The sequence below is a fragment of the Lepidochelys kempii genome, chromosome 5 (genome assembly GCF_965140285.1).
Source record: "Lepidochelys kempii isolate rLepKem1 chromosome 5, rLepKem1.hap1, whole genome shotgun sequence".
Lineage (NCBI taxonomy): Eukaryota > Metazoa > Chordata > Testudines > Cheloniidae > Lepidochelys > Lepidochelys kempii.
The window spans coordinates 101229867-101243929 of NC_136384.1; the positions used below are offsets into that span (position 1 = coordinate 101229867).

Sequence of the window (14063 nt, forward strand, 5' to 3'; positions counted from 1 at the left end):
GTTCTTCCATTTTATTGCTGCTCAAATAATATTATCTCCAGCAGGTGATATTTTTAGTGCCTGCACACAGACACCACACACACACAAACAGTTACTTTCAAGGATAGCAGGCCTAAAAACTGAGCTGCCAGGCCAGTTGTCTCATAATGCAGAACATGACAACATGATTGCCGAGGGCAGGCAGAGGTGGTTCTTCTACCATCTGCTCCACCATGCTCAGCGCTGACTGCCTTCAGAGATGCATGTACTGAGAAGGAGCCTTTGATGTTGACATTCAAAGCCTTAGGAATAGAGTGGAGCCTGCGTACCTTATACTGAGTTTCTGGCTTTCTGTATTGCATTCTCACCTTCTTAGGTCACAGAGGGCATTGTGGATTTGGAGATGGGAAGTGTGCTGAGCTTTACGTCTTAGCCCTGGCCTCCCTGCGTTTTGGGGAGTGCCTTACTATCTGACCTTAGGGCCATTGGTTTGACTTCTTTTAAGCAAGGCCTAAGCCCCTTCTGACTTCAAAAAGTTTTCAGAATGCTACCTGACAAGGAGTTGGTTCCTGAAGTTTGTTTAACATTGTCTTATTGCTCCCCTGCACTCTCATTTGCTGTACCAGGTAGAACATTTCCTGTTTTTCTTCCGAGTGTGATTGCAGTGACATGTTTGGTTGGATAAACATACAAGGGCCAAATTCTGGTGAAGCCCACAGAATACACTGGGTATAACTGCTGGCAGAATTTGGCCCACTGTCCGTATGTAACATGAGTACACTGTACCTTAGATAAGGAACTTCAGATGGCATAGTTGTACAGGTGTGCCTATGGATAGATTTACAGGTTTAATACATACTGTGATAATTTTTCTCTTGTCAAAAGCTTTTTATCTACTAATAATTTAATGGCAAACCAATTTGCAGAAGCTAGATAATATAGTATTACCTTCACACATAGGATTTTAATGTTTTTAGTAATTATGGCTTTCTAGGTTTCTCACTTACCTTTAACTGTTACATCAGCCTTACGGTATAGAAGTTTATAACAAATAATAATGCCAGTTTCTGTAAAACTAAAAATTTAAAGATATAGTTAATTCTGTTTGGGTACTTCACAGATATCAAGGATAGAGTGCAGATTAGGTTGGCCCAAGGGATTGGAAATAGGATAATCCTTCATTTCTGAGTTTTAGTCTTCATTCATCCTTGATCCAGGTTCAAGGTTTTTACTACCTGGAAGCAATTTGGGCTGTTTGAAATGAGAAAGGATGGTCTGGACTGAGACTTACAAGATCTTAAATTCCATTCCTGGCTCTGACAGATTTCCTGTGTGACTGAGGCAGTCACTTAATTTCTGTCTGACTCAGTTTCCCATTGTAAAAGAGGGATATTTTTCTACCTCACTGGGTTTTAAGAATAAATTCAATAATGTGTGTGAGGTGCTCAGATACTCAGTTGGTGGGATCTATATAAGTCTCTAGATTGGTATGCTCTGTCCAGTTTCTAGAGAACATGTGTGTGTCCTCATTGTAGTAACTACCATCACCAATTGGTCCCATGGTTGCTAGTCTCTTTGGAGAGTCCAAGGACTGAATGGCTGCTGAGACTGAACTATCTGCTGTTCATCTCTGCTGCAGTTCATCAAGTTTGAACACATAGACAGAATGGGATTAGAAAGCTCACAGTGATACTGTCTGTGTTGGAAATAAATAATTTTCTAAACAAAATTCCTAGGAAATGAATGTATTTTTTTCTTGAAATCTAAGTCAATAATATGTAAATGAAGGACCATGAGAAATTTCCAAGATGCAAATAAATCTCACTCCCCACCTCTGATTCAGTTTTTATACACTGCTGTTCTAATTCTTTCTTTGAACAGATGAAAAGCACAGAGAGCCGTCATGCCATGAGCTCCCAGTACAGGATGCACTCGTACTACCCTCCTGCCTCCTACCTGGGCCAGAGTGTTAGCACACCTGCATGTGTTCCGCAGATCTTCACTTTTGAGGACAGCCCCTCGTACTCAGAGTCTAAAGCAAGCGGTAGGTGCACAGTCACCCCAGATCTAATGGGGGTCTCAGATTTTTTTTTTACTGCACCTTGAGAGGACATAAAAAACTAGGATTATGCACAAGGTTGAATTTAGCAGTGCTGAAGGTACATATCGTAACCAGAGTTTACAAAGAGCAGTCCATTTTTGGATGATGTGTGGTGCTGGGATGCATATGACATTATGAAGTTCACTTTTTGGAAGTCTAATAAGTTAGCGTGGGAGGGAAGGTGCAAATTTCAGGGTCTTGTCTGCTCCTGCATTCGTTTTGCTAGATTGCAGGAAGAGCAACTAAAGGTTAAAATAATGCAATTTCCTATTCTATTCCTATTCAATCCCTATTCATATTCAATCAAATAAGATACTCCAGGGAAACATTTACCCCAGACAGTCCTGAGCTGTCTTTCGAAGAAGGGACAACCCCTTTATTTTTTAAAGGTTCTGTTCACTAAATATTCTTTTCAGGCCAGTACTTTCACAGGCCCCAATGGCTTTGCAATCCTGTTGTTGTCTCCACATGTGTTTCAGAAGACACTTCAGGCCCATCCGTCCAAAACCTGTGGTAAGGAAGGACTGGGTTCTCTGTGTGAAATAATTCACCCACCTCCATTCTTAGGTTTCAAGCACATCAGACTACATTGCCTGATTGAAAAGAATTCCAGAGAAACACATATTTTTCCCATCTGGTGTTTTTTCCATAACACTAAAAAGTTTATTTTTAAAATGTCTGTATACTAGTTTGTTTGTAAGGGCCTCTGGGTTTACGTGTAGTGGGTTAGCAGTTCTGACATGGAGCAATAGGACTATGAAGCATGAACAGAGCCTGAAAGCAATCAAAGTGCTGATCAGGGAATCGTCCCACTGTGCCAAATCCGGGTCGATTGGACAGAGGGGAAGACGTAGATCAGATGGATTCAGTGATGTGGAGAGGAGAAGTCACATGGACACACCACCTGTCTTTTAAGAGTTTCGTCTCACCCCACCCCAATTATGACTAAGCACTGGGAACATATGCTGGGAGTTCTCCATCCAACAATGAGTATCTCCACTCTCTTAGACCAGGGGCTGCAGTCCCATGGAATTTTCCTTCTGTTCTTTATTCCTATGAATATTTTCTCTCCTCCTTCATAACTTCACTCCCAGTGGATGCTTACTTAGCCAGAATGGTGTGAACAATGGAATGCTGTTCAATACTTGAAACTTGCCTACTCTGCAAGTTACTGGCTATGTCTGCTACAAGTGTTTGATCATTTAAAGGACAGGCTGCTTTCTCATATTTCCAGTACTTGCTGGTTTGGACTCTGGGCATTTTGTATATAATAGAGCAACTGACCTATCTCCCCATAGTTAATGATACCCCATCTTAAAAGATAACATCAGTGCAGCTTCATATATCAGCAAGCCCAAGGAAACTGCTTTAGTAACTTAGACAATTCCATTATATTGACATTAGTATGTTCGCTACTACTGTAAAGGTGATGGATCTGTTTTAAATCTTATACAATAACCCTCTTCCTTCCCTACTGACTATACACATATATTAAATGAAACATGTGATATGCTGTTTTCAGTCCTTTCTTCCTTTTCTCCAATTGAAATCATATCTTCACCTAACCTCATAACGCTGAAGTGTACCTGTTCCAAAGTCCATGAAGACACTGGACCCTTAGTCATCTTGTGGAAGATTATTAATAAAACACACCACACCGTTCCTGATTTTGCTCCAGGAGCATTTTTATTATTAAACACAAAACTGCTTTTTTCTTTCAAGTACACGTATTCATAGGTTTTAAGGCAGAAGGAATCATTGATTATTTAGGCCAATGTCCTCTGTAACACAGTCCATACAACCTCACGCAATAATTTCTGCATCAAGCCCATAACTTCTATCTGAAGATTGTACAGATTTATTGGAAGATCTGTGTATCAGAAGTCCATAAACTTCACAGAAACGTAACTGTGCAGTGATAGAAGTTCAATGGGACTAAACAGAAAAAGAAATACAAGTTAGAACAAAAATTTCAGAGTTAGCAGCCCTGTTATCCTGCAGCACTGGCTATTAAATGGTAATATTTCTGGTCAAAGGGCTAGTAACCTGAGGTAGTCTTATAATACATAGTGTCTGTAACCACACCAGACTTTTCAGTTGTAACTTTAACTTTATACAGACTTTGCCAGTTCAGGTTTTAGCACAGTTAGTATTTCAGTCAAACCATTTCATTAATTTTGTTCCACTAAGTTAACTGCCCAATTAGCCTGGAGCTGTTGAAAGGGAGGACAGATAAGCTGACCTCTGATTTATGTTCACTTTTGTTTTATGAATGGTGAGCAGAAAGCAGAAGTTTGCAGAAAGCTTCTGACATTCCCACATGAGGTCATGCCATGTTACAGTATGTTGCATTTTGTAATGGGATGACATTTTCTAAATGACAAAACACCATCACTTCAGCTCCTTGCAATTTTAAGCGGTTCTAAATACAACTGCTTCCAGCTGGCAGGGCTGGGGCCCTTCCAACTATAGCTTTATTAGTGGGGGAAAAAATAAGGTAAATTAGATCTAAATGGTGAAAGAATAGGCTATAAAGTTTGCCACAGACTCTCCAGTCCTGCCAAGTTTCAGATGAACTTAAAATAGGCAGAATGGAAAGGTTTTGGACTCTTAGGCTAAGTCTACAGTTGAAGCCGGGGGGGAGGGGGGTGATTCCCAGCTTGAGTAGACACACTTGTGCTAGCTCTCTAAAAGTAGCAGAATCACCACAGTAGCATAGGCAGGAGTGAGATGGCATGTGCTACCTGTCCCAAGTGCAAACCCGCCTGGACCCCCTGGATCTGTACTTGGGGCAGCTAGCCTGTGCCGCTGCTTGCTACTGCCCATGCTAGTGCAAGGGCACTACCATTTCTAGCAAGCTAGCTCAATCGTGAGCTCGTGTGAATGTGTCTGTATGAGCTGGGAATCATGCCCTGCTCCTGGGACAGACGTAGCCTTTGCTTTACTTCAGAAAGCTTTTTCCTTTTCCCTCCCTTAGCTTTTAATTCCCATTTTGTTTACATTTCAGAATCAAGAGCAATGGTAAAGAAAGACATGGGAGAGGAGACTATGAAGTCCATTGCATGTAAAGCACATTTGTTTTGGAATCAAGCTTGAGAGATCATGGTGAAAGTAGAGGAGAAACTGTAGGAATGTTTATAGCACAGTCACCACGATAGGAATCAATTAACCTGGGTCCCCCTGAGGAAGGTAGTCAGTCCGAAACTTCGGTGGGAATTCTTACAGGCCCAATCCGATGTCCGTTGAAATCAGTTGTAGTCTTTCTCTTGTCTTCAGTGGGCTTTAGAACAAACCCTGTGTGCTTAAAGTTAAGCAAGTGCTTAAGTACCTCAGTGATACCTCGATTCAGGAAAGACATGCTTAAATCCATCCCTTTCAGGGTAGTGCTTATACTTAATTTTAAGCATATCCTTACAGCCTATTGACTGAAAGTTACACGTGTGCTTAAGTGCCCTGCATGACTAGGCATGTTTTCCTGAAGTGGAACCTGGGAGTCTGGTCTGTGTGGACAGGTAATACATACAGGAAAGAGTTAACATCTACAGAGAAGGAAATTAAAGAGAATGATTACGCTCTCTTGCACACACACACATATACCTCCCCCTCAATTTTTAAATGAAGACCATCTTGTTCCAAGAAATGCACAAAATAAGCCCCCACTTCATGGCCCTACTGCTTCATATTTGTTTTGTGTATTCCTTTGTCCATGGCTAAGGAGGTTACTTGATTTTTAAGATGTGGGCCTAGGCTCTGTGAACATTTGAATTTTTTGTTTTCCTGTGGAAATCCCTGGAATGTTGGCAATACAAATTATGAGCTATCAGGGGTCATTGTCTGTGTTTTTACCGCAAAACTGGGAGCCTAGAACAACTGAGTTCTAATCCTATCACTGACACTGTTTCCTGTAGTGGCCTTGGGCAAGTTATTTGATTGCTCTGTCTCAGTTTTCACATCTGTAAAATGGGGATAATACTTTTCTTCCTGTGAGGTGGTGTGTCAGTGCAACAGCACTCCTTCTGGCCAAGCATGGCGCAGCACCTGAGCTCGCATAGCCTAGCGGGACTATCAGTCTATTCCTGGTGTCCAGAATCTGAAAACACTTTCTTCACTCCCAAGTCTGTCAAGGGTTTAGTAGGGGAAGCCAGGCCTGTCCACTCCCGCGGGTTCCAGCTCCGGGCCCTCGAGCTAGGTGAGTAGGATCAGGGTTCTTCAACTCTGACAGTGTCCTGAGCTCCTTCCTACCTTCCCCTGGATCTCTGCAGGCTCTCCAGCCTGTTGGTCAGTTCGTCCCCTTCTGGGCAGCACTTTAGTAGTTTGTTGGCAGGAGCTCCTTTCTCCAGCCTGCTTACTTCTCTGGCAGCTGCCCTGCCCTTCTGCTTCCCAGCCCTTTTATCCTCCCAGCTGCCGAGAAACTGCCAATCAGCAGTGGCCTGCAGTGCCTTTGGTTGCTGGGCTTGCAGGAGGTACATACATCCTAGGACACTTCCTAACCCGATGAATTACTTGCTTGTAAAGTGCTTTGAAAATATTAAATGTAGCATTGGTTGAAAAAGTTTCAGCAGACCAGCTTTCCGTCAGAAAATGCTATTTCATCAAAATTGAAACGTTTTGCCGGAACGTGTTGATTTTGATGGCATTTTTAGTGGAAATTTTTTTAAACGATTTGATCTGAAATTGAGTATTTTCCTGTTTCATTTCATTTTGACTCATTTTGTTTAGACTTAAATTTAAAAAATCCATATCGTAAACAAAAATCAAATTTTATCTACACACACATATATAAAATATATTATATTAGAATGTTTTACCATTATCAAAACGAAACATTTTGATAGGGCCATTTCAATGTTTCCAAAACAAAAGACTTTGGAATTTTTGTTCTGCACTAAATCTCAAAATTTTGACTTTTCAGAATGTTGGAATTTCCCCTGGGAGGGGCATTTCATTTTCCAGACTAGCTCTAATTAAATTATGTGTAAACGCTTAGTATGGTCTTTAATGAGCACTCTTATTTGATGTGATTGTTTTGCAAAAATATACATGAAGACAAAAAGAGCATACCCAAACATTTCACACTACGGCCATGTCTACCTTATGAGCTGAGGATGTTAGTTCCCTGCTTGCGTACACATACTTGCGTTAGCTCTCATTGAACTAGTGCTAATATAAGTCTCACTGTAGCCTCAGGAGCCGGGGCAGCAGCAGTGCAGACACAGCTGAGCTGTGCTGACTACAAACCCGCCTGAAACCGGTGGGGGTGTACTCAGCATGGCCCAGCTCTGCCGGCACCGCCGAAACTTGGGCTCCTGCAGCTACGCTGCTATTTATACTCATGCTAGCTTGATGGGTGCTAAAGCAAGCATGTGTACACAGGCGGGCAAACCACACCTCCTTGCTCAGACTGAGCCTGTCACCTTTAACATTAGCTACCCACAGGTGATCATTTGTGCATATGGAATTGCTTAGATTGTGTAACCCCGCCGATAGTTTGTCATCCTCTGCTTTTGCCACATTTTTTGTTTTTTGCATTTTGTTTGCAAAAAAGTGTTTGCTTTTTTAAATCAGCTGAATGATAGAAATATTGTCATGTACTTGTCCCTTTAAAATGTTAGTCCTGGAGTCATACACAGCCTGACACTGAATTGTCAGGCATGACAACAGCATGTGATAGCCAATGGTACTGCCCCGGCCACCATCTTTTCTGCCTTCCCAGCGTGAAATTGTTGCAGCAGCTGAATCTGTGAAACTAAAAGATCTTCTCTTGTATTCAAAGTCAAAAAAATCCTACAAGATCTGTGAGTAGCCAAACACGGCACACCACACAGAAAATATAACGACAGTCAAGATACACATGGGGTATGTCTGCAGTGGAGCTAGAAGGTGGACATATTGATTGACCTAGCATGCTAAAAATAGCTGCAATGGCATGAGACACAAGAAGGACTAGCTGTCCCTGTCCGAGACCATAGGTGCGTATTCAAGATGGCTAGTTACTTCTGCTGCTCCTGCCACCGCAGGTATGCTTCTGTTTTTAGCATGCTAGCTCTGATCAAGCTAGTGGGGGTTTGTCTCTTCAAGGTGAAATTTACACTTTTTAGCTTCCATGTACACATACCCTTAGGCAACTGGGCCCTCAAGGAGAGCTTTGCTCTGGTGTTCTAAAAGGAGTTTGTATCTGATTCAAACAGACCTTTGTTCATTTCATACTGTGACGCTATAGATCTAGTGGTTTGAAGTTACAGGAAGGGGGAAATGGGAGTGGCAGAGGTAGCTTTTGTGTAATGGGAGATGGCTAACTCCGCACTGAGGACATAAAAAGCCTGGTGAATAGAGAGTCTGATTCTCATTTACACTATGGCTCCTTTAAACCTCTCTGGAAATGTAAATGAGAGTCAGGCCTACTTTTTTAAACAGCTTTTTAAATTTAAACTTTTTGGGGAGCTGCAGATATTTCTGTTAGGAAATGTTAGTTCCTGTTAAATAAACAGATCCCAAAAGTACTCCAAAATTGTTTACATGTAAAGTGGAAGAATTAAAGTGATTACAAACTTTGCCACTCAGTGCATAAGGACATAGCAATTGCCTGACTGCATCAGACCAAGCTCTGTCTATGTGCCTTGTCTTTGTCAGTGACTAGCGCTAGATGCTTCAGAGGAAGAGAAATCCTGCAGTAGGCATATATAGGTAAATGTGTCCCCACATTATAAGAAATTAGGTTAATACCTAGTTTTAGATTGGCTTAAGGCCTGAAGCATGCAGTTTATTACCCCTTCCAAATTTATTGTTGGCATTACCTATTATAACTGGATATTCTTGTTATCTTATAAATGTTGAATCTCTTTTTGAATTTTGCGACATTCTTGGTCTCAAATTACTTCCCATGGCAATGAGTTCCACAGTCTAATTATGTACTATGCAAAAAAAAATCGTATTGTGTAAATAATTAATTAAGCAGCACTGCTTAAAAAATTAACCTAAAGGCACAGTGAAGCAATTTTTAGTGTTCTGCCTGTTATGTGAGTCTAGATTATATTCAGACATAGTCTTTTGACAGTTATATTGTAATAAACCCTTGTGCTGCTGACAACAGCCACAGTTACTAGATGTACCACACACAGATACCCCAGGCAACTGGCACTAGAAACTTTCTCCTTCAGCGCCAGAAACATGGTCCTTGCCAGTTAGGCTAAAGGAGGTTTTCCTTTGCTAGTACTAGTATCAGTTCCTCTAGCCTTTCTCTGGACAAGCCACTAGAGTGCAACACCACACACACACACACAGCCACTGTATTGTGATATGCCCTCATACACCTAATTTCCATCTAATAATCTACAAAATGTCCACTCAACCTTAATTTTTTTAAGACTGTTCCAGTTGCACTAGTACGCACTGTGACTGTGTTTAGTCCATGCTATTTTCTGAGTTAAGCTTTAGCCCAAAAAAAGAAAAGAAAAGTTAGACATTTAAAATGTGGAAATGAACCAAGTTTTCAGTCTTCTTACTTAAGAACAGCTTGTCCAATTCACCTCAAAACTACCAACCCATCCCCCCCCTTTGGCCTAGGAATAAACATGAGGAATTTCAAGCAGGAAAGGAGGTTCTTTTTCCAGATAATTATATGGGAGTCAAAATGAGGCATGTAGTGGAAGCTATCTCAGACTCTTAACTGTGGAGCTAGTACCATTGCTTCATAATTTTTCTAATGCTTTATTGTAAAACATGCTGATCCATTGATGAAGCCCAATGAGGAATTTGAAACATGCTCTGGATTCTACCATTATAAAAGCAACTGTGGGATGGATCTCTTGCACCGGTGTCACAGTCAAAGGCATGTAAGAAACAGAATCCCATGTCTCATGACAAAAAACACCTTCAGAATTATTTCAGTGAAAGGAGGGCTGGAATAGCAGAAATACTACACACCGAAAGAATGTAAAAGAGAGTCTGGATTATGACATTTTTCTCAGTCTGCCCTGCAGCGTTTGAAAGCTGTGCATCTTTTTGATGCGTCTCAAGTACAACATTTTCAAATGAATCTATGCCCTTGGATGCCAAACAAGATTTAAAGAATATTTTAGTGTCACAGATCGTGCCTGAATGCAGAATCAGACATATGCCTGTCACAAAGTATTGGCGTGTAGACCTGTGAGACCACTTTCTGGAACTTGTGGCTGTTTCACACCATTGTCTGTCCAAGCTGCCCGACAACATTGCTGCAGAAAGGAAAACGTTGCTGCTGTTTAACACTGTAGTTCAGAAGCAATGCCCAGCAGGGCTGGATTACCCAATAGGCAGACTAAACACGTGCTTAGGGCACCAGCAAAGCAGGGGGCACCAAAATAAATGAGATTTCTTTTAGCAGGCCATATCTCAAAATATGGGAATGCTCGCAAAGGTAATCCATCATACTTATCCAAGACAATATGTGATTAACTCATTGCTCTAATGAGTGACAAAGTTCGTTCAGCTATTGTGGATGAAATAAGTACTGCTGGGTACTTCAGTTTATCTGTCGACTCTACATCTGATCTTTCACATCTTGATCAATTGAGTATTGCACTAAGATATGTGTCTCCCACAGATGGAAAACCAGTTGAACGATTTATAACATTCCTTAATTTGAAAAGCCACACTGGTGAAGAAATGGCAAATCAAGTACTGCATTATCTGTGCCAAGTTTGCAAAATAGATTTCTCAAAGTGCAGAGGTCAATCTTATGACAATGCTGCCAACATGTCAGGGAGTTATCAAGGAATGCAGAAGAAGCTTTTAGAACAGAACAAATATGCCATGTTCTCACCAACACTCTCATTCTAGTTGGCCGCAGTGCTGTTGATTGTTGTCCAGTGGCAGTAAGTTTTTTCTCAATAGCCCAGTTACTTTATACATTTTTCTCTGCCTCAACACACCGATGGGCAGTTCTTAAAACATATTTGAGCAATGATCGTGTGTTGAAATCCCTTTCTAATACTCGCTGGGAGGCACATGCAGTGGCAACAAATGCAATTCTGGAGTCCTACTCAAAGATTGTGGATGCATTAGAAATTATAGCTGAAGACCAATCACAAAAGGGAGAAACTATATGAGAGGCAGAAAACATTGCAAACAAAATGCAAGAACTAGAGTTTGTATTGATGTTGACCATGTGGAATGAAATTTTACAACACTTTGACCACACAAGTCAAACTCTCCATGAAAAAGAATTGGATTTGAAAACATGTGCAGACCTCTGTCAATCATTAGCAGACAACTTACACACTTTGCGGAATGATTTCAAAAGATTTGAAGACATATCAAAAGATATCTTGCCTGATACTACAAAGAAGCCCAGTCCCGCAAGCGAATCAGGAAAAAACAAGCAAACGATAGCAGTGCAACAGAAACAGCATTGAATCCTAGAGACAAATTTTGCGTATCTACTTACTACACTATAATTGATACACTTGAAGCTCATATGAAGAGGAGAGGTGAACTGTACAAAGAAGTATCAAGTAGATTTTCTTTTCTAAACAATATGGACTTCTCTGACAAACAATATTCACAAGGTTTCCAAAAGCTAGTTGACTCATACCCTGTTGACTTGAACGTGAATCTCTGTGGAGAAGTATGGCAGTTCCACTGTTATCTGCGTGCAAAGTTTAATGAAACAGGAAAAATGAGATTCAGTCACATTGATCTTCATGACACAATATTGAAAGACGGAATGCAATGTGTATTTCCAAATGTAGAGCTCGCACTACGTATTTTCTAACATTGATGATTACTAACTGCTCCGCAGAACACTCTTTTTCTCAGCTGAAAATAATGAAAAATCCTCAGAGAACAACAATGTGTCAGACAGACTTGATTCACTTTCCCTATTGTGTATGAAAGTGGACATGCTTCGTCGAGTCAGCTTCGATGAACTTATCCAGAATTTTGCAATCCGAAAATCTAGAAAAAAGCTATTTTAATTTCAGCATACATGTAAGTTTTGTGTCATTTTGAAAAATAAAATTTTATTTTACGGTATAGTATTGTTTTTATTTTGAATTACATATGGGGGGGCACCATAATCTTTTCGGTGCTTAGGGCCTCTAAAGTTCTTAATCCGGCCCTGATGCCCAGCAATGGAGAAAGAGACTGAATCTGGCTGTACTTTATTTACAGCCAGTGGACCAGATTCACTCCCTGGGTTTTGCTGATAAATCTCCTTGAGCACTGGAACACAACACCACAAGCTGCTCCATACCCATCTCTGCCAGGGAGGAGGAGCCAGCTGCCATAGCTCCCAAAGTGGGCCTGGCTATCCCTCGAAGGGACAGGGCTGGGGCACCTGAGAGATGCTGTTTCTGCACCTTTCCCAGCTAGCCTCTACCCACAGAGACCTGGCTGGATTTTAGAGCTGTTCAACACAAGCAAAACCTCTGAGGGGAGCATGGTGGTGATGTTGCCATCACCCGGTTCTTTTCTCAAGGGGCACAGCTGTTCCCTGTTGGTGCAGGACAATGCAAATTGCAGCTCCCACATCCATGAGGATAAAAATGACCTGACGTTGGAATACAATCCCTGTTGTCTTCTCCCAGTAGCTGGAATCAATGGCTAGTGTTGGCTGGGGTACCCCCTTACCTCATGTTTTGCTTTTTAAAACTAGCTGCTAAAAATGAGAGTTCCAGCAGCTATGTTTTCGAATATGCCAACTCTTGCTATGAAAGCTGAAAGTGGAGACTCTTTTCCACTATTTCTTAAATAATGTTTTCAGAAGAAACTTCAATTAAAAAAACAGACAGCTGTTAGTCTTTACTGAAACTAGTAGGAATGATCTGGTAACATTGTTTGGTGATTTACAAAAAATGCATGCAGATTCACAAAATGCTGTCATTTCATCTGCATATTTTGTCGTTTACATGGTTCCTGCATAATTGTATTTATTTTTGGCTACTATTATTTTTAAACAGGTTCTTATTGGTCAGTCCCAGATGCATGTGCCACATACAACCTCCCTCAAACGTGAATTACAAGAATGCCAGGAGAGCTAGCAGGCCTAAAATTAGAACTCCTATTCCAGCTTGGTTTGCATTGCTGGTACACAAGCACACAAATCAAACCATCTTTCACTCTTCTTGACTGCTACATTCTCATCATCGGGTACGGAATTTGCTTTGAGCAGGATCCTGGTAAATTTCAGTGCCTTGCGTATGCTCAGAAAAAATTAGAGCAGAATGGAGGATCAGGTGATGTGTACACACGCGCGCACCAGTTAACTAAAAGGTGGAGAGCATGGCTGCACCGTGACATATCCACACATGACCAGGATTGCAGAGGCATGAAGCACAATGGATTTGTGTTGGTGTGTTTTGTGGGGCCCAGGCAAACTCCCTTTGAAGTCAATGGGAGTCTTTCTATCAATTACAATAGAAGTTGGATAAAGTCCTAGCAAACTAGCGAACATTTCAACAGGGCTTCTTTTCAGATAGATTTTTTTTAAACAGAATGTTTAAAGGAAAAAGGAGAAGAAAGCATCAAAATTGGCTGGCCCAGAATGTATTTTTTTTTCTTTTTAAGTAAGCATGTAATTAACTTTGATTTGTGACATAATTATTTATTACTATTATTATTGTTTCTTTAGCTGTAACAGCAGTTATCAAAACTTCAGTTGACCTTGGTGGGCATTTTATAACAAAACATGGCAAATTATTTTCATATGTGTTTTAAAATAACTGTTTTGGTGAATAATTTCATACCTGTGCATATTTTGAGGGAAACTGGTTTAGTAAAGAATCTAGAATCAATCTTTAAAGCCCCAATAGAGGAAGGCACCCCTATTCAGGAAAGCAATTAAATAGAACTGGGTGAAAATAATCCAGTGACTCAGTTTTTCACTGAAAAATGCAGATTTGGGTTGACTAAAACAATTCATAAATTCAAGTAGATTTCAGCAAATTGTTTTAGTCCAATAAAAACTTTTTGGAAAAGTCAAAACAGTTTGATTTGGCATTTCTGA

At 40.7% G+C, this 14063-nt stretch overlaps 1 protein-coding gene across 1 annotated transcript in view; it reads left to right on the forward strand.

The window, feature by feature from the left end:
* The window catches only part of DMRT1 (doublesex and mab-3 related transcription factor 1), an 85220-nt gene that overhangs the window by 40788 nt on the left and 30369 nt on the right, over positions 1 to 14063 (forward strand). The window contains exon 4 of the mRNA XM_073346247.1: positions 1861 to 2023. Within this exon, the coding sequence (XP_073202348.1) occupies positions 1861 to 2023 (163 nt within the window). The remainder of the gene's footprint in view (positions 1 to 1860; positions 2024 to 14063) is intronic.